We start from the raw sequence: 20,650 nt of genomic DNA, 5'->3' as shown, positions 1-20,650 counted from the left end.
TTGATTTGGGGTATTTTTTGGGGTATTTTTTGGGGTTTTTGGGTCACAGCTGGACGAGTTCTACGTGGGGCAGGTGCCCCTGAAGGAGGTGACCTTCGCGCGGCTCAACGACAACATCCGCGAGGGGTTCCTGCGGGAGATGTGCCGCAAGTTCGGGGAGGTGGAGGAGGTGGAGGTGCTGCTGCACCCCAAAACCCGAAAGCACCTCGGGCTGGCCCGGGTCACCTTCGGCTCCTCCCGCGGCGCCCGCGACACCGTCCGGCACCTGCACAACGCCACCGTCATGGGCACGGCCATCCACGCACAGCTCGACGTCAGGGGTGGGTGTTTATAGGGGATTTATAGGGGATTTATGGGGTTTATGTGGGATTTATGGGGGTTTATAGGGGATTTATGGGGAATTTATGGGGTTTATAAGGGATTTATGGGGGTTTATATGGGGTTTATAGGAGATTTAAGGGGTGTTTGTGTCATGGGCACGGCCATCCACGCCCAGCTTGATGTCAGGGGTGGGTGTTTATTGGGGTTTATAGGGTTTTGGGGGTTTATAGGGGATTTATGGGGGTTTATGAGGTGTTTGTGTCATGGGCACCGCCATCCATGCCCAGCTGGATGTCAGGGGTGCGTTTTTGGGGGAATTTAGGGGGTTTTGGGGGGACTTATGGGGTTTATAGGGGTTTATAAGGGATTTATGGGGGTTTATAGGGGATTTATGGGGTGTCTGTGTCATGGGCACCGCCATCCACGCCCAGCTCGATGTCAGGGGTGGGTGTTTATTGGGGTTTTGGGGGGTTTATAGGGATTTATGGGGTTTAAACAGGATTTATGGGGGTTTAAAGGGGTTTTGGGGGGTTTATAGGGGATTTATGGGGATTTATGGGGGTTTATAGGGGATTTATGGGGTTTATAGGGGATTTATGGGGTTTATAGGGGATTTATGGGGGTTTATGGGGGTTTAAAAGGGATTTATAGGGGATTTATGGGGGTTTATAGGGGTTTATGGGGTGTCTGTGTCATGGGCACCGCCATCCACGCCCAGCTCGACGTCAGGGGTGGGTGTTTATTGGGGTTTTGGGGGGTTTAAACGGGATTTATTGGGGTTTATAGGGGATTTATGGGGTTTATATGGGGTTTAAAGGGGATTTATGTGGTTTATAAGGGATTTATAGGGAATTTATGAGGTTTATAGGGGACTTATAGGGGATTTATGGAGGTTTACAGAGGATTTATGGGGGTTTATGGGGGATTTATGGGGGTTTTTTGGTCCGATGTGCTGTTTTGGGATATTTTTGGGTCCGATCTGGTATTTTGGGATATTTTTGGGTCTGATGTGGTGGTTTTGGGTCTGATGTGGTGTTTTTTGGGGTCCCACGTGCTGTTTTGGGATATTTTGGGGTCCCACGTGCTGTTTTTGGGGTCCCACGTGCTGTTTTGGGACATTTTTGGGTGCAATGTGCTGTTTTTGGGGTCCCACGTGCTGGTTTTGGGGTCTGATGTGATATTTTGGGATATTTTGGGGTCTGACCCCGTTATTTTGGGATATTTTGGGGTCCCACGTGCTGGTTTTGGGTCTGATTTGGGTTTTTGGGATATTTTGGGCTCTGATTTGGGATATTTTGGGCTCTGATTTGGGTTTTTGGGATATTTTGGGCTCTGATTTGGGATATTTTGGGCTCTGATTTGGGATATTTTGGGCTCTGATTTGGGGTTTTTGGGATATTTTGGGGTCTGATTTGGGATATTTTGGGGTCTGATTTGGGTTTTTGGGATATTTTGGGGTCTGATTTGGGATATTTTGGGCTCTGATTTGGGTTTTTGGGATATTTTTGGGCCCAAACTCGGATATTTTGGGATATTTTGGCTCTGATTTGGGATATTTTGGGGTCTGATTTGGGATATTTTGGGGTCTGATTTGGGTTTTTGGGATATTTTGGGCTCTGATTTGGGATATTTTGGGCTCTGATTTGGGTTTTTGGGATATTTTGGGCTCTGTTTTGGGATATTTTGGGCTCTGATTTGGGTTTTTCGGATATTTTGGGGTCTGATTTGGGTTTTTGGGATATTTTGGGGTCTGATTTGGGATATTTTGGGTCTGATTTGGGTTTTGGGGTGTCGCAGGGCAGCAGAGGATGAAACTCTATGAACTGATCGTCAGCGGCTCCTACACCCCCCAGACCGTCCCCACGGGCGGCGGCAAAAACAGCGCAGAGAGCCCCGACACGGTGAGATTTTGGGGGAAATTCGGGGGGTTTGGGGCGATTTTGGGGGGTTTCGGGGGGCTGGGGGGCTGGGGGGACACGGTGAGGGGGGGGGATTTGGGGGGCTAGGGGGGTTTGGGGGTTTTGGGGGTTTGGGGGGGTTTGGGGGGACACGGTGAGAGTGCAGGGGGGGTTTCGGGGGGCTGGGGGGAATAGGGGGGTTGGGGGGGCACGGGGGGACCCGGGGGACACGGTGAGATTTCGGGGGGCTGGAGGGCTTTGGGGGAGAATTGGGGGGATTTCGGGGGGTCTGGGGGGGTTTCGGGGGGTTTGGGGGGGATTTAGGGGGGTTTGGGGAGGATTTGGGGAGAATTGGGGGAGAATTGGGGAGGATTTGGGGACATTGGGGGGGTTTGGGGGAGTCTGGAGGCGATTTTGGGGGGTCTGGGGGAAATTGGGGGGGGATTTGGGGGGGATATGGACGGGATTTAGGGGGAAATTGGGGGGGTCTGGGGGGGATTTTGGGGGGGAATTTGGGGGGATTTGGGGGTAAATTGGGGGGAATTGGGGGGTTCTGGGGGGATTTGGGGAGAATTGAAGGGGATTTAGGGGGATTTGGGGCGGTTTGGGGGGATTTAGGGGGAAATTGGGGAGGTTTCGGGGGGGTTTGGTTGTTTTTGGGGTTCCTGGGGGGGATTTTGAGGAAATTTTGGGGTGCTTGATATGATTTTGGAGTGATTCTGGGTAATTCTGGGCTGGTTCTGGGCTGGTTTTGGGGTGATTCTGGGTCATTTTGGGTAGTTTTGGGGTGCCTGATGTGATTTTGGGGTGATTTTGGTTAATTGTGGTTAATTTTGGTAATTAATTTCGGGGTGCCTGATGTGATTTTGGGGTGATTTTGGTTAATTTTGGGGTGATTTTGGTTAATTTCGGGGTGCCTGATGTGATTTTGGAGTGATTTTGGTTTATTTTGGGGTGATTTGGGGTAATTTTGGGGTGCCTGACGTGATTTTGGGGTGATTTTGGTTAATTTTGGGGTGATTTTGGTTAATTTTGGGGTGCCTGATGCGATTTTTGGGGTAATTTTGGGTGATTTTGGTAATTTTGGGGTGATTTTGGTTACTTTCGGGGTGCTGATGTGATTTTTGGGGAGATTTTGGGGTGATTTTGGTTAATTTCGGGGTGCCTGATGCGATTTTTGGGTTGATTTTGGGTAATTTTGAGGTGCCTGGGTTGTTTTTGGGGTTATTTTGGGGTCCCTGGGGGTATTTTTGGGGTGATTTTGGTTGATTTTGGGTTCCTGGATGTGATTTTGGAGTGATTTTGGGTAATTTTGGGGTGATTTTGGTTAATTTTGGGGTGCCCGATGCGATTTTTGGGTAATTTTGAGTAATTTTGGTTAATTTTGGTAATTAATTTCGGGGTGCCTGATGTGATTTTGGGTTGATTTTGGTTAATTTTGGTAATTAATTTTGGGGTCCCCCCCCCAGCCGCCCCCCCCGGCCGACCCCCCCCGGCGCCGCCCCTCGGCCGAGGGTCCCTTCGCCCCTCCCCCACCCCCGGGGGGCAGCGCGACCCCCCAGGACGGGGGTGGGGGAGGGGCCGGGGGGGGCTTCGGGCCCTTCGCCCCTCCCCCACCGCCACCCCCCTTCGGGGCCTTCGCCGACGGGAGCCCCTCCCCCTACGGCAGCAGGTGAGGCGGATTTTGGGGTCTTTTGGGGGATTTTGGGGATTTTTGGGATTTTGGGGGGGTTTGGGGGATTATTGGGGGGATTTGGGGGATTTTTGGGGGGAATTGGGGCTACTTTGGGGGGGGTTTGGGGGATTTTGGGGATTATTGGGGAGATTTGGGGGATTTTTGGGGGGAATTGGGGCTATTTTGGGGGGGTTGGGGGGATTTGGGGGATTTTGGGGGGATTTGGGGGATTTTGGGGGGATTTGGGGGGATTTTGGGGGAATTGGGGGGAATTGGGGGAGAGTTGGGGGGGAATTGGGGGGAATTTGGGGGGTTTGGGGTTTGGGGGGATTTGGGATTTTGGGGGGGTTTGGGATTTTGGGGGGGATTTTGGATCTTTTGGGGGAGATTTGGGATTTTTTGGGGATTTCCCCGATTTTTTTGAGGGATTTCCCCAATTTTTGGTGGGATTTCCCCGATCTTTTGGGGGGCTTTTTCCCCGATTTTTAGGGTGGGTTCTCCCTGATGTTTTGGGGGAATTATCCTGATTTTTGGGGGTTTCCCCTTTCCGTGGGATTTGCCCAAATTTTTTGGAATTTCCTCAATCTTTGTATGGAATTGCACAGAATTTTTGGGGGATTTCCTCAATTTTTATGGGATTTTCCCTATTTTTTGGGGGATTTCCCCCACTTTGGAGGGATTTCTCCAGTTTTTTGAGAATTTTCTCAATTTTTTATGGGATTTGCCCAATTTTTTTTTTAAATTTCCCTGATTTTTTGGGGTGGGATTTTCCCCAATTTTTGGGGGAATTTTCCCAATTTTTTGGGGTAGATTTCCCCAATTTATGAGGTTGATTTCCCCAATTTTCGGTGTGGATTTCCCCAGTTTTTTGGGGGGAATTTCCTCAATTTTTTGGGGGGAATTTCCCCAATTTTTGGGGTGGATTTCCCCAATTTTTTGGTGTGGATTTCCCCAATTTTTGGGTGTGGAATTCCCCAATTTCTGGGGTGGGGTTCCCCAATTTTTGGGATTGATTTCCCAATTTTTGGGGTGGGATTCCCCAGTTTTTGGGGTGGAATTTCCCCAATTTCTGGGGTGGGATTTCCCCGAATTTTTGGGGTGGAGTTTCCCCAATTTTTGGCAGAATTTCCCCAATTTTTGGGTGGATTTCCCCAATTTTTGGGGTTGATGTCCCCAATTTTGGGGTCGATTTCCCCAATTTATGAGGTTTATTTCCCCAATTTTTGGGGTTGATTTGCCCAATTTTTGGTGGGATTTCCCCAATTTTTGGGTGTGGATTTCCCCAATTTTTGGGGGGAATTTCCCCAATTTTCGGTGGGGAGTTTCCCCAATTTATGAGGTTGATTTCCCCAATTTTGGGGTCGATTTCCCCAATTTTGGGGTCTCTCTGACCGCCCCTCCCCCTCTCCCCTTCCAGGCTCCCCTTCCCCCCGGACCCCTTCCCCTCCCCCCGCCGCCCCCCGGAGGGGGGTGGGGGAGTCCCGGGGGGCTCCTTCCCCTCCCGCCGCGCCCCTCCCCCACCCCCACCCCCTCCCCCACCCCCTCCCCCCTCGGGGGGCTCCTTCCTGCCCTTCCCCCCCCCTCCCCCCACCCCCTCCCTGCCTCCCCCTTCTTCCCCTCCCCCGCCCTCCCCCTTCTTCCCCTCCCCCCGGGGGGGCTCCCCCTGCCCCGCCCCCGCCCGGGGGGGGTCCCCGGCCCCCGAGGGGACCCCCGAGAGTGTCCCCTTCGCCCCCCACCCCAGCCTGGACTCGCGCATCGAGGCGCTGCTGAAGGAGCAGCGCTCCCACTTCTTCCCCGCCCCCGCCCCCCACGAGGAGGAGGAGGAGGGTGGGGGAGGGGCGGGGGAGGGGGAGGAAGGCCCCCCCACCCCCACCCCCCCCAAACCCCCCCGCACCCCGCCCAGCCCCCCCCCCCGCCGGTGGGGAGGGGGAGGGGCCCGGGGAACCCCCCCAGGAGGGGCCCGGGGGGGTCCCCGAAGAGCCCCCGGAGCCCCCCCGGGGTGGGGGAGGGGAGGGAGGAGCCCCCCCGAGCCCCCGACCCAACGGGCAGGAGAGGGTGAGTGGGGGGGGGGGGGATTGGGGGGGGTTTGGGGGGGTTGGGGGGAGATTTGGGGGGGATTTGGGGAAATTTGGGGGGATTTTGGGGGGATTTGGGGGGTTTTGGGGAGGATTCGGGGGGTTTTGGGGGGTTTTGGGGAAATTTGGGGGGGATTGGGGAAATTTCGGGGGTATTTGAGGGGGTTTGGGGAAATTTTGGGGGGATTTGAGGGGGTTTGGGGAGGTTTTGGGGGGGATTTGGGGGTGATTTGGGGGGTTCTGAAGGATTTGAGGGGGCTTGGAGAGGCTTGGGGGAGGCTTGGGGGAGGATTCGGGGGGTTTTGGGGGATTTTTGGGGAAATTTGGGGGGATTTTGGGGGGGATTTGGGGAGGCTTGTGGGGGTTTGGGGGGTTTGGGGGGGGTTTGGGGAAATTTTGGGGGGATTTGAGGGGGTTTTGGGAGAATTTGGGGGGATTTGGGGGGCTTTGGGGAGACTTGGGGGGAGGATTCGGGGGTTTTGGGGGTCATTCGGGCCGTTTTCAGGTCAATGTAGCCGATTTTGGGGTGATTTGGTCCATTTTAGTGTGATTTGGGCTGTTTCTGGGGTGATTCGGGTGGTTTTTTGCGGGTTTTTGGGGTGATTTGGGCCGCTTTTGGGGTGATTTTGCCCATTTTGGGGTGATTCGGGTTATTTTTGGGGTGGTTTGTGTAGTTTTTTGCTGGTTTTTGTGGGTTTTTGGGGTTATTCGGGCTGTTTTCGGGGTGATTTGGGCCATTTTTGGGGTGATTTGGGCCATTTTTTGGAGTTTTTTGGGGTGATTTGGTCTGGTTTGGGTTAATTTGGGTGGTTTTTTGTGTTTTTTGGGGTAATTTGGTCTGTTTTTTGGGTTATTTGGGCTGTTTTTTGGGTTTTTTTGGGGTAATTTGGTCTGTTTTTGGGGTAACCTCCCATCTGGGGGTGCCCCCAGCCCCATTTCACCCCATTTTTCCCCCCATTTTCAGACCTCCTCGGGGGAGGACATGGAAATCTCCTCCGACGACAACAGCGATGCCCCCCACGCCCCTCCCCCACTGCCGCCCTCCCCCTTCCCGGAGCCCCCTCCCCCTCCCCCGTCCTTCCCGCCCCCTCCCCCCCCCCAGCCCCTCATGGCCGTGCCCCTCCCCCCTCCCCCCCCGCGCCCCCTCCCCGATTTCGGGGGGTCGCCCCCGGCGCTGTTGGAGCTTTTGGGGCGTCCGGGGGGGCGCTGGGGGGGGGTCCCCACCCCCCTCCCGCTGCTGAGCCGCCTCCGCGCCCCCAAATCCGCCTTTGGGGGGGGGGGGGGGGGGGGGGGGGCGCCCCCTTCGCCCCTCCCCCACCGCCCCACTTCGCCCCTCCCCCGCCCCCCCGCTTCCCGCCCCCTCCCCCGCCCTTCGAGCCCCCCACGGCCGAGGAGAGACCCCCGGGGACGGACCCCCCGGCGCCCCCCGCGCCCCCCGAGCCCCCCGGGCCCGTGGAGGGGGTCCTGGCGGCGCTGGTGCAGGAGATGAAGGCCACGATGCAGCGCGACCTCAACCGGAAAATGGTGGAGAACGTGGCCTTCCGCGCCTTCGACGCGTGGTGGGAGCGCAAGGAGGAGCAGCTCAAGGTGGGCAAAAATCTCACCCAAATCTGGGCAAATATGACCCAAAATCTGAGCAAAATCTGAGCAAAATCAGCCCAAAATCTGAGCAAAATCAGCCCAAAGTCTGACCAAAATCTGACCCAAATCTGACCCAAATCTTCGACGCGTGGTGGGAGCGCAAGGAGGAGCAGCTCAAGGTGGGCAAAAATCTCACCCAAATCTGACCCAAATCTGGGCAAAATCAGCCCAAAATCTGACCCAAATCTGACCCAAAATCTGAGCAAAATCAGCCCAAAGTCTGACCCAAATCTGACCCGAATCGGGGCAAAATCAGCCCAAAATCTGGGCAAAATCTGATCCAAATCTGACCCAAATCTGGGCAAAATCAGCCCAAAATCTGCTTTAAAATCTGAGCAAAATCTGAGCAAAATCTGACCCAAAATCTGAGCAATACCTTCGACGCGTGGTGGGAGCGCAAGGAGGAGCAGCTCAAGGTGGGGCACAAAATCTGACCCAAATCGGGGCAAAATCTGGGCAAAATCAGCCCAAAATCTGAGCAAAACCAGCCCAAAGTCTGACCAAAATCTGACCCAAATCTGACCCAAATCTTCGACGCGTGGTGGGAGCGCAAGGAGGAGCAGCTCAAGGTGGGCAAAAATCTCACCCAAATCTGACCCAAATCTGGGCAAAATCAGCCCAAAATCTGACCCAAATCTGAGCAAAATCTGACCTAAATCTGACCCAAAATCTGAGCAATACCTTCAACGCGTGGTGGGAGCGCAAGGAGGAACAGCTCAAGGTGGGCACAAAATCTGACCCGAATCTGGGCAAAATCAACCCAAAATCTGCTTTAAAATCTGAGCAAAACCAGCCCAAAATCTGACCCAAATCTGAGCAAAATCTGACCCAAATCTTCGACGCGTGGTGGGAGCGCAAGGAGGAGCAGCTCAAGGTGGGCACAAAGCTGAGCCAAATCTGGGCAAATATGACCCAAAATCAGCCCAAAATCTGGGCAAAATCAGCCCAAAATCAGCCCAAAATCAGCCCAAAATCTGAGCAAAATCTGAGCAAAATCAGCCCAAAGTCTGACCAAAATCTGACCCAAATCTGACCCAAATCTTCGACGCGTGGTGGGAGCGCAAGGAGGAGCAGCTCAAGGTGGGGAAAAATCTGAGCCAAATCTGGGCAAAATCTGGGCAAAATCAGCCCAAAATCTGACCCAAATCTGACCCAAATCTGACCCAAATCTTCGACGCGTGGTGGGAGCGCAAGGAGGAGCAGCTCAAGGTGGGCACAAACTCTGACCCAAATCTGGGCAAATATGACCCAAAATCTGCTTTAAAATCTGAGCAAAACCAGCCCAAAATCTGACCCAAAATCTGACCAAAACCAGCCCAAAATCTGAGCAAAATCTGACCCAAAAATCTGACCCAAATCTGACCAAAATCTGACCAAAATCTGACCAAAACTGCCCTAAAATCTGCTTTGGAACCTGACCCAAAATCTGACCCAAAATCTGACCAAAACTGCCCTAAAATCTGCTGCGGAACCAGCCCAAAATCTGACCAAAACCAGCCCAAAATCTGCTTTAAAATCTGACCAAAAACCAGCCCAAAATCTGACCAAAACCAGCCCAAAATCTGCTTTAAAATCTGACCAAAAACCAGCCCAAAACCTGCTTTAAAACCAGCCCCTGAACCTGACCCAAAATCTGACCCAAACCCCCCATTTTCCCCCCAAACCCCCCGTTTTTCCCCCAACCCCCCCATTTTCCCCCCGATTTTACCCCCCTGACCCCCCCATTTTGCCCCCCTGACCCCGCTGTTGCCCCCCTGACCCCAATTTTTGCCCCCCTGACCCCAATTTTGCCCCCCTGACCCCCCAATTTTGCCTCCCTGACCCCCCAATTTTCTCCCCCAGCCCTTCCAGTCGGGCCGGGGCCGTGAGGAGGCGCCGAGGCCGAAGGAGCCGCCCCCCGCCCTCCTCTCCCTCTCCCTCGTGGACTGGGCCCGGGGAGGGGGCGCGGGGCTGCGGGGCGCCCTGCGGCTGCCCTCCTTCAAGGTGCCCGTTTGGGGGGTCCTGGGGGGCTTTGGGGGGGTTTGAGGGGGTTTGGGGGGGATTTGGGGGTCTTGGAGGGGATTTTGGGGGGGATTTGGGGATTTTGGAGGTGATTTTGGGAGGTCCTGGGGGTGTTTGGGGGGGTTTGGGGGGGATCTGGGGGTCTTGGAGAGGATTTTGGGGGGTCCTGGGGAGGTTTGGGGGACCCTGGAGGGGATTTTGGGGGGTCCTGGGTGGGTTTGGGGGGGATTTATGGGTCTTGGAGGGGATTTTGGGGAGTCCGGGGGGGTTTGGGGGGGATTTGGGGGTCTTGGAGGGGATTTGGGGGGGATTCGGGGGGTCCTGGGGGGGTTTGGGGGGGATCTGGGGGTCTTGGAGGGGATTTTGGGGGGTCCTGGGGGAGATCTGGGGAGAATTGGGGGGTCCCGGGGGGATTTGGGGGGGATTTTGGGGACATTTGGGGGTCTTGGAGGGGATTTTGGGGGGTTTGAGGGGGATCTGGGGGTCTGGGGGGGATTTTGGGGGGTCCTGGGGGGGTTTGGGGGGGATTTGGGGGTCCTGGGGGGGATTTGGGGTGCTGGGTGTCCCTTTTTGGGGAGGGTCTGGGGGGTTTCGGGGTTCTTTTTTCTCCCTTTTTTCATTTTTTTCCCGTTTTCCCCATTTTCCCCCGTTTCCCGCAGGTGAAGCGGAAAGAGCCGTCGGAGCTGAACGAGGGGGGGAGGAGAAGCGCCCCCGACCCCCCACCCCCCCCGAGGAGGATGAGGATGGTGAGACCCCTCCCCAAAACCCCCAAAAAACCGCTAAAAAACCCCAAAAATCCGTTTAGATACCCCCTAAAAACCCCAAAAACCCCAACCCCCCCAAAAACACCCCAAAACCCCCTTTAGATACCCCCTAAAAACCCCAAAAACCCCTAAAAAACCCCCAAAACCCCTTTAGATACCCCCTAAAAACCCCAACCCCCTCCAAAAAACACCCTAAAAACCCCAAAAACCCCTATAGATACCCCCTAAAAATCCCCAAAACCCCAATCCCCCTCAAAAACACCCCAAAAAACACCCCAAAACCCGCTAATAAACCCCAGAAAACCCCCAAGAAACCACACCACAAAAAAAAAAACCAAAAAAACCCCATAAATAGCCAAAAAGTACCCCAAAAATACCCTAAAAAACCAAGAAAAAAATTCCAAAAAAACCCTAAAAATCCTCCAAGAAACCCCGAAAAATCCTCCTAAAAACCACCCAAAAAAACCCCAAAAACCACAAAAAAGCTCCAAAAATCCCCTGAAATCCCCAAAAAACTGCTAAAAAAACCCCAAAAACCCCTTTAGATACCCCCTAAAAATCCCAAAAACCCCAAACCCCCCCAAAAACACCCCCAAAACACCCCAAAACCCACTAATAACCCCCAGAAAACCCCCAAGAAACCCCCCAGAAAATCCCCCCAAAAAAAAACCCTAAATACCCAAAAAGTACCCAAAAAAAACCCTAAAAAACGAAGGAAAAAAATCCCTAAAAAACTCCAAAAAAACCCTAAAAATCCTTCAAAGAAACCCCTAAAAATCCCCTAAAAAACCAAGAAAAAAAATCCCTAAAAACCCCTAAAAATCCTTCAAAGAAACCCCTAAAAATCCCCTAAAAAACCAAGAAAAAAAATCCCTAAAAACCCCTAAAAATCCTTCAAAGAAACCCCTAAAAATCCTCTAAAAAACCAAGAAAAAATCCCCCTAAAAAACCCCAAAAAAACCCCTAAAAATCCTCCAAGAAACCCCAAAAAATCCTCCAAAAAAATCCTCCTAAAAACCCAAAAACCCCCTGAAAAAACCCGCAAAAAATCCGCAAAAAACCCCAAAAAACCCACAAAAAATCCCCAAAAAAACCGCAAAAAATCCCCAAAACTCCCCCTAAAAAAACCCAAAAAACCCCAAAAACCCCCGAATTTGCCCCAAAGCAGAGAAGGAGCCGCCGCGCGCCGCAGAGGGTCCCGGAAAGCGCCGGAAACTGTTCCGGTTGGACAGCGAAGGGGAAGAGGCGTCCGAAGAGTCCTCCTCGGCCAAGGTGGGACCCCCCCGAATTTTGGGGACCCCCCCCGAATTTTGGGCCCCCCCCCCGAATTTGGGGACCCCCCCCGGATTTTGGGGACCCCCCCCGGATTTTGGGGACCCCCCCCGAATTTTGGGAACCCCCCCCCGTGTTTTGGGGATGGGTTTTGGGGACCCCCCCCCCCCGGATTTTGGGGACCCTGCCCCGATTTTGGGGGACCCCCCCCCCGGATTTTGGGGCCCCCCCCCGAATTTTGGGTACCCCCCCCCGATTTTGGGGCCCCCCTGACCCCCCCTGACCCCCAAAGGAGGAAGAGGAGGAGGAGGAGGAGGAGGAGGACGAGGCCGAAGCGCAGAGGAGGAGGAGGAGGAGGAGGAGGAGGAAGGGGGAGGGGCCCCCCCCACCCCCCCGGGGACCCCCCCGGCCCAGCCCGGGTGAAGGTTTGGGGACATTTTCGGGGATTTTGGGACATTTTGGGACATTTCGGGTCATTTGGGCCATTCGGGGACATTTTGGGGGGATTTGGGGACATTTTGGGGGGATTTGGGACATTTGGGGACATTGGGGACATTGGGGACATTTGGGACATTTGGGGACATTTGGGGACATTTGGGGGTTGGAGACATCGAGGGGACCCCCCCAGCCGGGCCCGGGTGAGGGGTTTGGGGACATTTGGGGACATTTTGGGTCATTTTGGGTCATTTCGAGTCATTTGGGGACATTTGGGGGAATTTGGGGACTTTGGGGGACGTTTTGGGGATATTTTGGGGGGGTTGGGGACATTTTTGGGGGGTTTGGGGAGATTTTGGGATTTGGGGACGTTTTGGGGATATTTGGGGGCATTTTGGGGCATTTTGGGAATATTTGGGGACATTTGGGGGACGTTTTGGGGATATTTTGGGGATATTTGGGGATATTTTGGGGGTGTTGGGGACATTTTTGGGGGGATTTGGGACATTTTTGGGGGGTTTGGGGTCACTGTGGGGGGCGCAGGGGGGTGACCCCACTGTTGTCACTGCAGAGGAGGAGGAAGAGGAGGAAGAAGAGGAAGAAGAGGAGGAGGAGGAGGAGGAGGAGGAGGAAGAGGCCGAAGGCTCCTCCAAATTGTCGCCGTTCGAGGGGGGAGGGGACAGCAGCTCCTCCTCCCCGCGGCCTTCGTCCTCACCCTCCTCATCCTCATCATCCTCATCATCATCATCTTCATCATCATCCTCCGAGGACGAGGCCGAAGAGCCGCCGGAGCCGCCGCGGCCGCCCTCCCCCAAACCGGGTAAGTGCCGCCCCAATTTCCCCAAAATTCGGGGGGAATATCCCAAAATTCGAGGTGGGTATCCCAAATTTGGGGTGGATATCCCAAATTTCGGGGTCGATCTCCCAAATTCCGGGTTTAATATCCCAAATTTTGGGGTGAATCTCCCAATTTCGGGGTGGATCTCCCAAATTTCGGGGTGGATCTCCCAAAATTCGGGTTTAATCTCCCAAATTTCGGGGTGAATCTCCCAAATTTTCGTGTGAATCTCCCAAAATTCAGGGTGAATCTCCCAAAATTCGGGGTGAATCTCCCAAAATTAGGGGTGAATCTTTCAAATTTCGGGGTGAATCTCCCAAATTTTCGTGTGAATCTCCCAAATTTTGAGGTGAATCTCCCAAATATTGGGGTGGATCTCCCAAATTTTGGGGTGAATATCCCAAATTTCGGGGTCCCCCCTCTGACCCCCCCCTTTCTCTCCCGCAGCCCCTCCCCCACCACCACCACGCCCCTCCTCGCCCATCCCGCTGCTGCCGCCCCCCAAAAAACGCCGCAAGGCCGAAGAGCCGCCCCCCGCCCCCCCACAACCGCCCCCCCCGAGCCCCCCGAGCCCCCCGAGCCCCCCCAAACCCCCCACGCCCCTCCCCCGCCGCCGCGAGCCCCCCGCCCGCCCCCCGGCGCCGCCGCCGCGGTTGGTGGCGAACCTCCCGGCCGATCACGCGTCGCTGGTGAAGAGCTGCGCCGAAACCTCCACCAACACCAACGCCACCGACGGGGGTCCGGCGCGGCGCCCCCCGCCCCGGCGCCCGCCCCGCGCCGCCGCCGAGCACCTCGGGGCCTCCTCGCTGCTGGAGCTGTCCCGCGGCGCGCACAGCGCCCCCCGCAGGAGCCCCCAGCGCGGCGTTGGCGGCGATTTGGCGGTGTTGGCGGCCATCGCCCTCGATGACACCGACACCGACGCGCCGCCGGTGCTGCTGGAGCACAACTACGCCAAAACGCCGCCGGCCGCGCCCGCCGGGCACGCGCCGTGCCTGGAGGAGGTGCTGGAGGCGCCCGAGGAGGTGGTGGCGGAGCTGCCGCCGGTCGGCGGCACCGACAGCGACGCGGCGGTTCCGTCGGCGGTTCCGCCGCGGCGCAAACGGCACCGACCGCCGCCGCCGTCATCATCATCATCATCATCATCGAGTGACAGCGACAGCGACAGCGACAGCAGCGAGGGCGGCGCGCGGCGGTGGCTGCGGCCCCGCGGTGGCACCGGGCCGGTGGCACCGGTGGCGTTCGCGCCGCGCAGCGAGTTCGAGCAGATGACGATCCTGTACGACATCTGGAGCACCGGGCTGGACGCCGAGGACGCGCGGTTCCTGCGGGTCACCTACGAGCGGCTGCTGCAGCAGGACGGCGCCGCCCATTGGCTCAACGACACCCACTGGGTGCCCCACACCGATATCCTGACGGGGCTGCGGGTGGGGACACTGGAGTGGGTGTTGGGGACACAAAAATTGGTGTTGGGGACATTGGATGGGTGTTGGGGACATTGGGATGGGCGTTGGGGACACTGGATTGGGCGTTGGGGACATTGGAATGGGTGTTGGGGACACAAGGGTGGCATTGGGGACACCAAGATGGGTGTTGGGGACACTGGGATGGGCGTTGGGGACACTGGATTGGGTGTTGGGGACATTGGATGGGCGTTGGGGACACTGGATTGGGTGCTGGGGACGTTGGGATGGATGTTGGGGACATTGAATGGGTGTTGGGGACACTGGATTGGGTGCTGGGGACATTGGATGGGTGTTGGGGACACTGGATTGGGTGCTGGGGACACAAAAATGGGTGTTGGGGACACAAGGGTGGCACTGGGGACACCAAGATGGGCGTTGGGGACATTGGGACGGGTGTTGGGGACATTGGGATGGGTGTTGGGGACACTGGAATGGGTGTTGGGGACGTTGGGATGGGTGTTGGGGACATTGGGATGGGTGTTGGGGACACTGGATTGGGTGCTGGGGACACAAAAATGGGTGTTGGGGACATTAAATGGGTGTTGGGGACATTGGATGGGTGTTGGGGACACAAAAATGGGCATTGGGGACACCAAAATGGGCATTGGGGACACAAGGTGGCACTGGGGACACCAAGATGGGCGTTGGGGACATTGGAATGGGCGTTGGGGACATTGGAATGGGCGTTGGGGACACTGGGACGGGTGTTGGGGACACTGGAATGGGCACTGGAGACATTGAATGGGTGTTGGGGACATTGGAATGGGCGTTGGGGACATTGGGATGGATGTTGGGGACATTGGAATTGGCGTTGGGGACATTGGGATGGGCGTTGGGGACTTTGGGACGGGTGTTGGGGCATTGGAATGGGCCCTGGGGACCCAAGGGTGCCATCAGGGACACAGGGACGGGCTCTGGGGACCCAAGGGTGGCATTAAGGACACAGTGACGGGCTCTGGGGACACAGGGATGGGCATTGGGGACACAGGGATGGGCATTGGGGACATTTGGATGGTTGTTGAGGACACAAGGGTGGCACTGGGGACCCAAGGGTGGCTCTGGGGCCCCAAGGGTGCCATCGGGGACACATGGACGGGCTCTGGGGACCCAAGGGTGGCATTAAGGACACAGTGACGGGCTCTGGGGCCCCAAGGGTGCCATGGCTGTCCCGTTGTCCCTTGACGCGCTCACTGACGCGCGCGGGCAGCCCGCGGCGCCGGCGCCGGTGGCCGGAGAGCCGCGAGCACCGGACGGGCAGCGCCCGCAGCGAGGGCTACTACCCCATCAGCCGGCGCGAGAAGGCGCGCTACCTGCGGCCCTGCCCCGCGCCGCGCCCCGACCCCGACGCGCCCGACGCACAGGTGAGCCCCGTGACGTCCCCACGGTGTCCCCGATGTCCCCGCGGTGTCCCCACGCTGTCACCGCCCGCAGGGCCCCAACCGCGTCCTGTCGGAGCGCCGCTCGGAGCAGCGGCGGCTGCTCAGCGCCATCGGCGCGGCCGCGCTGCCGGACAGCGACCTGCTCAAGCTCAACCAGCTCAAGGTGGGTCCCGATGGTGGCTCCGGGGTCATTCGGTGTCACTGCGGTCACACCGGTGTCACTGCGTGTCCCCGGCACTGGTGACGTGTCCCCGTGTGCCGTCCTCGTGTTCCCCTCATGTCCCCGTGTCCCCCTGTGCCATCCCCGTGTCCCCCCGTGCCATCCCCATGTCCCCCCCATGTCCCCCCATGCCATCCCTGTGTCCCCCTGTGCCACCCCCGTGTCCCCCCCATGTCCCTGTGACCCCCCATGTCCCTGTGACCCCCCATGTCCCTGTGACCCCCCATGTCCCTGTGAACCCCATGCCATCCCTGTGACCCCCCCATGTCCCTTTGTCCCCCCGTGCCATCCCCATGTCCCCCCATGTCCCTTTGTCCCCCCGTGCCATCCCCATGTCCCCCCATGTCCCTTTGTCCCCCCGTGCCATCCCCATGTCCCCCCGTGTCCCTGTGACCCCCCATGTCCCTGTGAACCCCATGCCATCCCTGTGACCCCCCCATGTCCCTTTGTCCCCCCGTGCCATCCCCATGTCCCCCGTGTCCCTGTGACCCCCCATGTCCCTGTGTCCGCTGTGCCATCATCACATCCCCGTGTCCCCCTGTGCCACCCCCGTGTCCCCCCGTGTCCCCCCGTGTCCCCCCCATGTCCCTGTGACCCCCGTGTCCCCCCCGTGTCCCTTTGTCCCCATGTGCCACCCCCGTGTCCCCGTGTGCCACCCCTGTGTCCCTTTGTCCTCCCGTCCCCATCCCCGTGTCCCCGGTGCCACCCCCTGTCCCCCCCTGTCCCTGTGTCCCCCCCGTGTCCCCGTGTCCCCGGTGCTACCCCTTTGTCCCCCATTGTCCCCCCAGTTCCGGAAGAAGCGTCTCCGCTTCGGCCGCAGCCGCATCCACGAGTGGGGTCTGTTCGCCATGGAGCCCATCGCGGCCGACGAGATGGTCATCGAGTACGTGGGCCAGAACATCCGCCAGGTGCGTGTCCCATCGTGTCCCCACGGTGTCCCCAAGGTGTCATCGGTGTCCCCTCAGTGTCCCCGGGGCCATCAGTGTCCCCTCGGTGTCCCCAAGGTGTCCCCAGACCCCCTCAGGTGTCCCCAGGGCCATCGCTGTCCCCACGGTGTCCCCATGGTGTCCCTGGGGCTTTGGGTGGCCTCTGGGTGTCCTTGGGTGTCCTTGGGTGGCCTTGGGTGGCCTCTGGGTGTCCTTGGGTGTCCTTAGGTGGCCTCTGGGTTTCCTCGGGTGACCTTGGGTGGCGTCTGGGTGACCTCTGGGTGTCCTTGGGTGACCTCTGGGTGTCCTTGGGTGGCCTTGGGTGGCCTCTGGGTGACCTCTGGGTGGCCTCTGGGTGACCTCTGGGTGGCTTTGGGTGTCCTTGGGTGTCCTTGGGTGACCTCTGGGTGACCTCTGGGTGTCCTTGGGTGACCTCTGGGTGACCTCTGGGTGGCCTTGGGTGACCTCTGGTGACCTTGGGTGGCCTCTGGGTGACCCCGGGTGTCCTTGGCTGATCTCAGGTGGCCTTGGGTGGCCTCTGGTGACCTTGGTTGGCCTCTGGGTGGTCTCTGGGTGACCTCTGGGTGACCCCAGGTGGCCTCTGGGTGGCCTTGGTTGGCCTCGGGTGACCCCGGGTGACCTCTGGGTGGCTTTGGGTGGCCTTGGGTGGCCTCTGGGTGGCCTCTGGGTGACCTCTGGGTGACCTCTGGGTGTCCTTGGGTGGCCTTGGGTGACCTCTGGGTGACCTCTGGGTGGCCTCGGGTGGCCTCTGGGTGATCTCGGGTGGCCTCTGGGTGACCTCTGGGTGGATTTGGTTGGCCTTGGGTGACCTCGGGTGACATCGGGTGACCCCGGGTGACCCCGGGTGACCTCGGGTGACATCGGGTGACCCCGGGTGGCCTTGGCTGACCCCGGGTGACCCGGGGTGGCCTCGGTGACGCGGGGCGGGCGCAGGTGGTGGCCGACATGCGTGAGAAGCGCTACGCGCAGGAGGGCATCGGCAGCAGTTACCTGTTCCGCGTGGACCACGACACCATCATCGACGCCACCAAGTGCGGCAACCTGGCGCGCTTCATCAACCACTGCTGCACGGTGAGCGCGGGGTGGGGGGCCGGGGGGCCGGGGGGCGCGGGGGGTCCTGGGGGGCTCGGGGGGCTCAGGGGGTCCTGGTGGTCCCCAGGGCTTGGGAGGCTCTGGGGGTCTGATGGTCCCCAGGACTTGGGGGGCGCGGGGGGTCCTGGTGGTCCCCAGGGCTTGGGGGTCCTGGTGGTCCCCAGGGCTTGGGGGTCCCACTGACCCCTGGTGCTTGGGGGGCTCTGGGGGTCCCACTGACCCCTTTAGTGCTTGGGGGGCGCGGGGGGTCCTGGTGGTCCCCAGGGCTTGGGAGGCTCTGGGGGTCTGATGGTCCCCAGGACTTGGGGGGCGCGGGGGGTCCTGCTGGTCCCCAGGGCTTGGGGGTCCCACTGACCCCTGGTGCTTGGGGGGCTCTGGGGGTCCTGGTGGTCCCCAGGGCTTGGGGGGCTTGGGGGTCCTGGTGGTCCCCAGGGCTTGGGGGGCTCTGGGGGTCTGATGGTCCCCAGGACTTGGGGGGCTCGGGGGGTCTGATGGTCCCCAGGACTTGGGGGGCCGGGGGGCTTGGGGGTCCCCAGGACTTGGGGGGCTCTGGGGGTCCCACTGACCCCTTTAGTGCTTGGGGGGCTCAGGGGGTCCTGGTGGTCCCCAGGGCTTGGGAGGCTCTGGGGGTCTGATGGTCCCCAGGGCTTGGGGGGCTTGGGGGGTCCTGGTGGTCCCCAGGGCTTGGGGGGCTCGGGGGGCGCTGGGGGTCCCCAGGGCTTGGGGGTCCCACTGACCCCTGGTGCTTGTGGGGCTCGGGGGGTCCTGGTGGGCCCCAGGGCTTGGGGGTCTCTGGGGGTCCCGCTGGTCCCCAGGGCTTGGGGGTCCTGCTGACCCACGGTGCTCTGTGGGTCCCCCTGACCCCTCATGCCCTGGGGGTCGCTGTGGGTCCCACTGACCCCGGTACTTGGGGGTCCCCTCACCCCGGTACTTGTGGGTCCCGCTGACCCCGGTGCTTGGGGGTCCCGCTGACCCCGGTGCTTGGGGGTACCACCGACCCCCCGGTACTTGTGGGTCCGCTGACCCCCGGTGCCCCCCAGCCCAACTGCTACGCCAAGGTGATCACCATCGAGGCGCAGAAGAAGATCGTCATCTACTCGAAGCAGCCGATCGGCGTCAACGAGGAGATCACCTACGACTACAAGTTCCCCATCGAGGACACCAAGATCCCGTGCCTGTGCCGCACCGAGAGCTGCCGCGGCACCCTCAACTGACGCGCCGGCGCCGGGCGGGGCCCGCGGCGGGAACGGCGGCGCGGCCGCGGCTCGGGGGCCGAGGGTGACGCGGCGCGGCCGCGGTTGGGTTTTGGCCAACGTGGTTGGGGTTTGGCTGCCACCGTTGGGTTTTGGCCACCATGGTTGGGTTTTGGCCAACGTGGTTGGGGTTTGGCCACCAGGGTTGGGGTTTGGCTGCCACCGTTGGGTTTTGGCCACCATGGTTGGGGTTTGGCCACCAGCGTTGGGTTTTGGCCACCATGGTTGGGTTTTGGCCACCATGGTTGGGGTTTGGCTGCCACCATTGACTTTCGGCCACCATGGTTGGGGTTTGGCAACCACCGTTGGATTTTGGCCGCCACCGTTGACCTTTGGTCACCACTGTTGGATTTTGGCCGCCATGGTTGGGGTTTGGCTGCCACCATTGACCTTCGGCCGCTGTGGTTGACGTTTGGCCACCGCCGTTGGCTTTTGGCTGCCATAGTTGGGGTTTGGCCACCGCCGTTGGCTTTTGGCCACCACCGTTGGGGTTTGGCTGCCACCATTGACCTTTGGTTGCCGTGGTTGACGTTTGGCCACCACAGTTGGGTTTTGGCCACCACAGTTGGGTTTTGGCCACCGCCGTTGGGTTTTGGGCACCACCGTTGGGTTTTGGCCACCGGGATCAGCGTTTGGCCACCGGGAGCCACCACCGACCGGAGGGAGCCGAGAGTCGACCTTTGGCCGCCGCGGCACTGCCGCCCCTCCCCCACCACGATGACATCACCGTGACATCACCGCGACATCGCCGTGACATCATCGCGACGTCGCCGTGACATCATCGCGACGTCACCGCGCCCCTCCCCCCTCCCAAAAAAGGCTTTTTTCTCCCTTTTTTTTGGCTGTTTCTTGTAGAAACTGGGGGCGTGTCTGGGGTGGGGGGGGATGTGGGGGAGGGGGGGTCTGCCCCTCCCCCCCCCGCCCCTCCCCCCACTCTGTAAATACCCCCGGGGGGTGTAAATACCTGTACATGCCCCTCCCCCCTGTACATATGTGGATATGGGGGGGCCCCCGAGCCCCCCCTTTTTATAAAGGGCCACTGAGCTTTGGCACCGCCTCCGTCTCCGTTTTTTGGGGGGCTCTGGGGGGTTTTGGGGGTTTTGGGGTTGGCCTGTGGGACTCTGGGACACGTGTGAGGGATTTTGGGGGATTTAGGGGGTTTTGGGGTTGTCCTGTGGGACTTGTGGGGATTTGTGAAGGATTTTGGGGGGCTCTGAGGGGTTTTGGGGGTTTTGGGGTCAGCCTGTGGGACTCTGGGACATGTGTGAGGGATTTTGGGGGATTTAGGGGGTTTTGGGGTCGGCCTGTGGAACTCTGGGACATGTGTGAAGGATTTTGGGGGGCTCTGAGGGGTTTTGGGGGTTTTGGGGTCAGCC

At 58.8% G+C, this 20,650-nt stretch overlaps 1 protein-coding gene across 1 annotated transcript in view; it reads left to right on the top strand.

Moving 5' to 3' along the window:
* LOC140681149 (histone-lysine N-methyltransferase SETD1A-like) overlaps positions 1-20,323 on the top strand; it is a 30,561-nt gene extending 10,238 nt beyond the window's left edge. The window contains exons 5-21 of the mRNA XM_072920517.1: positions 15-320; positions 2,119-2,222; positions 3,689-3,891; positions 5,312-5,465; positions 7,347-7,556; positions 9,453-9,593; positions 10,271-10,316; positions 11,544-11,647; positions 12,851-12,902; positions 13,368-13,438; positions 13,616-14,022; positions 14,080-14,324; positions 15,575-15,744; positions 15,815-15,925; positions 16,771-16,890; positions 17,863-18,000; positions 19,062-20,323. Of these exons, the coding sequence (XP_072776618.1) occupies positions 15-320; positions 2,119-2,222; positions 3,689-3,891; positions 5,312-5,465; positions 7,347-7,556; positions 9,453-9,593; positions 10,271-10,316; positions 11,544-11,647; positions 12,851-12,902; positions 13,368-13,438; positions 13,616-14,022; positions 14,080-14,324; positions 15,575-15,744; positions 15,815-15,925; positions 16,771-16,890; positions 17,863-18,000; positions 19,062-19,235 (2,756 nt within the window). The 3' untranslated portion in view covers positions 19,236-20,323. The remainder of the gene's footprint in view (positions 1-14; positions 321-2,118; positions 2,223-3,688; positions 3,892-5,311; positions 5,466-7,346; positions 7,557-9,452; positions 9,594-10,270; positions 10,317-11,543; positions 11,648-12,850; positions 12,903-13,367; positions 13,439-13,615; positions 14,023-14,079; positions 14,325-15,574; positions 15,745-15,814; positions 15,926-16,770; positions 16,891-17,862; positions 18,001-19,061) is intronic.
* The last annotated feature ends 327 nt before the right edge of the window (positions 20,324-20,650 follow it).

Source organism: Taeniopygia guttata, chromosome 32, assembly GCF_048771995.1.
Source record: "Taeniopygia guttata chromosome 32, bTaeGut7.mat, whole genome shotgun sequence".
Classification (NCBI taxonomy): Eukaryota; Metazoa; Chordata; class Aves; order Passeriformes; family Estrildidae; genus Taeniopygia; species Taeniopygia guttata.
Note: the sequence above shows the minus strand (reverse complement) of the source record. Positions and strands in the feature narration are given on the sequence as shown.